Source organism: Olea europaea, unplaced genomic scaffold (genome assembly GCF_002742605.1).
Source record: "Olea europaea var. sylvestris unplaced genomic scaffold, O_europaea_v1 scaffold343, whole genome shotgun sequence".
NCBI classification, from domain to species: Eukaryota; Viridiplantae; Streptophyta; class Magnoliopsida; order Lamiales; family Oleaceae; genus Olea; species Olea europaea.
In genome coordinates this window covers 81,388-84,608 of record NW_019253349.1, presented here as the reverse complement: position 1 = coordinate 84,608, position 3,221 = coordinate 81,388, and the positions used below count along the sequence as shown (strand labels likewise).

The window sequence follows — 3,221 nt, the reverse complement described above, 5'->3', positions numbered from 1 at the left end:
AGTCATTTTATAACAATCATTGAGAAAATAGAAGAAAATGAATATTTTGCACCTCAAAAATCATATAGAAGAATTTTCGGCCAATTTGAAAATGTTGGAAGTTTTTGACAATACAATCATGCTATATAAATATAATGATTGACATAATTTTTAATATAATACCACATGACAATTTATTATTGGACTATTTAGAGCATAATTAACTTTTTCATCAGATCACATCGTATTAACATAGGTTCTATTATTATCTCCATCACACTTTTGGCATACAAGCATTATTCTTGACAATAACTTCATAAATAGCCATTAAGGGGAAAAAAAAAAAGAACAAAAAAAATTGGAGCCGGCCTAAATTATCGTTAATTTATTTCCCCCTTGTAGTCAATCACCCTCCAACCTCTGTTAAAGTGTAGAGAGAGATTCCAACGGGTCGCCATGAATATGGCGATTAGGGTTTTTCTGCTCGTTCTCATCATCTTTTCGTCCATCTGTCCCGCTCTCTGTATCTACGAAGACCAAGTCGGCCACATGGACTGGTATCTCTCCCCACTTTATCTACATATAATTTAAATTTGTAGAGAAATTTTTTTTTTTCATGATTATGGAGATTAGATAATTGGACCGTAGAAATGTTTCATGCTTATAGTATTTGATGATTGGATTGTCATAATTATGTAGGCATCAACAGTACATAGGGAAAGTGAAGCACGCAGTGTTTCACACTCAGAAGGCGGCACGGAAGCGCGTAATAGTCTCCACCGAGGAGAATGTAGTTGCGTCGCTTGATCTTCGTCGTGGCGAGATTTGTGAGTTTCCACCTTCAGTATTACGCTCTTAACTCAATCTGTTTTAAGCAAGCCACTGCAATTAATGGTAATTGTTTGGATGTCATGCAGTTTGGAGACATGTTTTGGGGCCCAACGATGTCATCGATGCAATAGATATTGCGCTCGGGAAATGTAATTATGATACTCTATCTTGAGTGAGATTTGTTCAATGGCTTACTTGAATTATAGTATTCTGCAAATCACTGGGTTTCCATATTTAGTCTTCAAGATTTGAATTGATGCTAACTGCCTTTGGTCCATTTTTCCATAGGAGTAGTTAAAGCAAAGAATTGCCTAATGTCTCTTACTCTTTGATGAACTTGTGAAATTTTATGGTCATTATCAATTCTTGTAAAATGGAAAAAAAAATTCATTCCATGCTTGTCCATTACTCCTATTCTAATTTCCACAAATACTTCTATTGTTGCTTTAGTTTTACCTATCAAAAATTTATTTATTTTATTATTATTATTATTATTATTATTATTATTATTATTATTATTATTATTATTATTATTATTTTGGCTTTATTTGCGTCAACTGTGCAAAAGAAAGACAACGGAGTATAGTCTTTTGCTAGTTAAATAAGAATTGCAGCAAGAGAAGTTATTTGACCTTTAAGTTCAATGTGCATTTATATTTGGTTTGAGGTAAATATTTTATATCTTTGCAGATGTTATAACTCTGTCATCAGGAGGAACTATTTTGAGATCTTGGAACCTTCCTGATGGTCAGATGATGTGGGAGTCAATACTTTCTGGCGCAACACCCTCAAATTCGTTATTATCAATTCCAGTGAGTGAAAATTGTTATATTTTCCTTGAGCCTTTCATAAAAGTATCATCAGATATCTCTAGACTCTAGAGGGCTTGGCATCATATTACCAATGCACGACAATGTGCACTTGAATGTTATTTACTTAGTTTAGGGTATGGTACATCAGAGCTACACTTCCCTAGGTTGGGGATTTTGCTGAGATGACTGTTCCATGAACTATTTTTGCTGATGTTTACAAACCCATGGCATGCCAAGTAAATGTGGTAACATTAAGGGATCCTCATGTAGAACAATCATGGGACTCTTCTATTCTTTTGCAATTTTGGAAGGGTAATGGTTTAAACAGGGACATAGTCGGGATTCAAAACTAAGGAGGGCTAGTATGAGCACACTTAGTCCAAAGAAATTTAATTTATTTAAAATAAAAAAAATGCATAGTTAGAGGGACATAGTGAGCTTTTCCCCCTCAAGTTCTCACTTCCTCCATTCCATTATCTGATGAACTATCATGAATTATTTGTTCCTTCATTGCCATGCACCAAATTTTTCGATTAAGAACTATTTCTTGACCTCCACTACTTCAAGAATTGATTGATTTCAAATTTAATAAAAGATGAAATATTTAGCAAAATAAATGTAAAAGGAAAAATGAGTGATAAAAGCTTTAAATCCTGCTCCTTAATCAGAATTTAACAAATAACTAACAAGAAACAATAGTATTATTACTCAAAAGATAAAGAACCAGTAAATGAAAATGATGACTCATTGAAATTACTCAAAAAAAAGAAGATCTAGAAATTTTAATGTACATCTCTTTCGTATCAAAATATAGAAATTGCTTATTAACTACAAGATCCAGATGAATCACATAACAAGAAAAATGTTTTTGCAACAAAGAAAGAATAAGAAGAACTTCCCATCAGCCAGAAAATGTATAGAAACATGTATAAATTCTTTGTTCATAATGACAGTTCAAGAAACGTCATTTTCGAGCGAATCTTGCCTTCCATGATAGTTCATAAAATTTTTCTTAATACTATATGCAGGTCAAGAGCTGAAGCTTCCCAGTTGTTATATATTCATGCATGGATAATGGCTGGGGGCTGGCTACGTCTTTGAGTTCAAAGTTCAAAGGATTGAAGAATTTTTATTGTGTTATTTTGATAAACAGATCTACATCTCTGAATATTATTGAAAGATGAAAGAGAAGATCTAGAAACTTTAATCAGCGCACCACGAGTTTTGAATTGCATCACCCAATCGAGTAAAAGCTTCAATAGTTCTGACTATTTTGTGAAATCACTTGAATTTGCTCGTAGTCAGAAGCATGATAGGATTTTAATAGACTTAAAGAAGTTCTAAACTTAAAAAGGATTCTAAATTCTTAATGGAAAATGCTTTGTCCATCAGACTAGTATTTATGAACTTGTTTATTTTTTTTATTGTTCATTAATTACTAAATTAGATGTTCAGTGATATTAAATATGTACTTAGAAACATAAATAAACTTATAATGCTCTGAAAGTTTCTTTTGAGTTTCCTTAAGATTTCCATTGAGATTCATTACAAATAAAAGAAAAGATAAGAAGCTTTTTTCCTATGTTCCTGAAGTATATT

The 3,221-nt window shown here is 32.3% G+C and overlaps 1 protein-coding gene across 1 annotated transcript in view; it reads left to right on the top strand.

The window, feature by feature from the left end:
• The first annotated feature begins 353 nt into the window (after positions 1–353).
• LOC111386147 (ER membrane protein complex subunit 1-like) overlaps positions 354–3,221 on the top strand; it is a 15,566-nt gene continuing 12,698 nt past the window's right edge. Inside the window, exons 1-4 of the mRNA XM_023010601.1 lie at positions 354–536; positions 679–806; positions 897–959; positions 1,501–1,622. Of these exons, the coding sequence (XP_022866369.1) occupies positions 436–536; positions 679–806; positions 897–959; positions 1,501–1,622 (414 nt within the window). The 5' untranslated portion in view covers positions 354–435. The remainder of the gene's footprint in view (positions 537–678; positions 807–896; positions 960–1,500; positions 1,623–3,221) is intronic.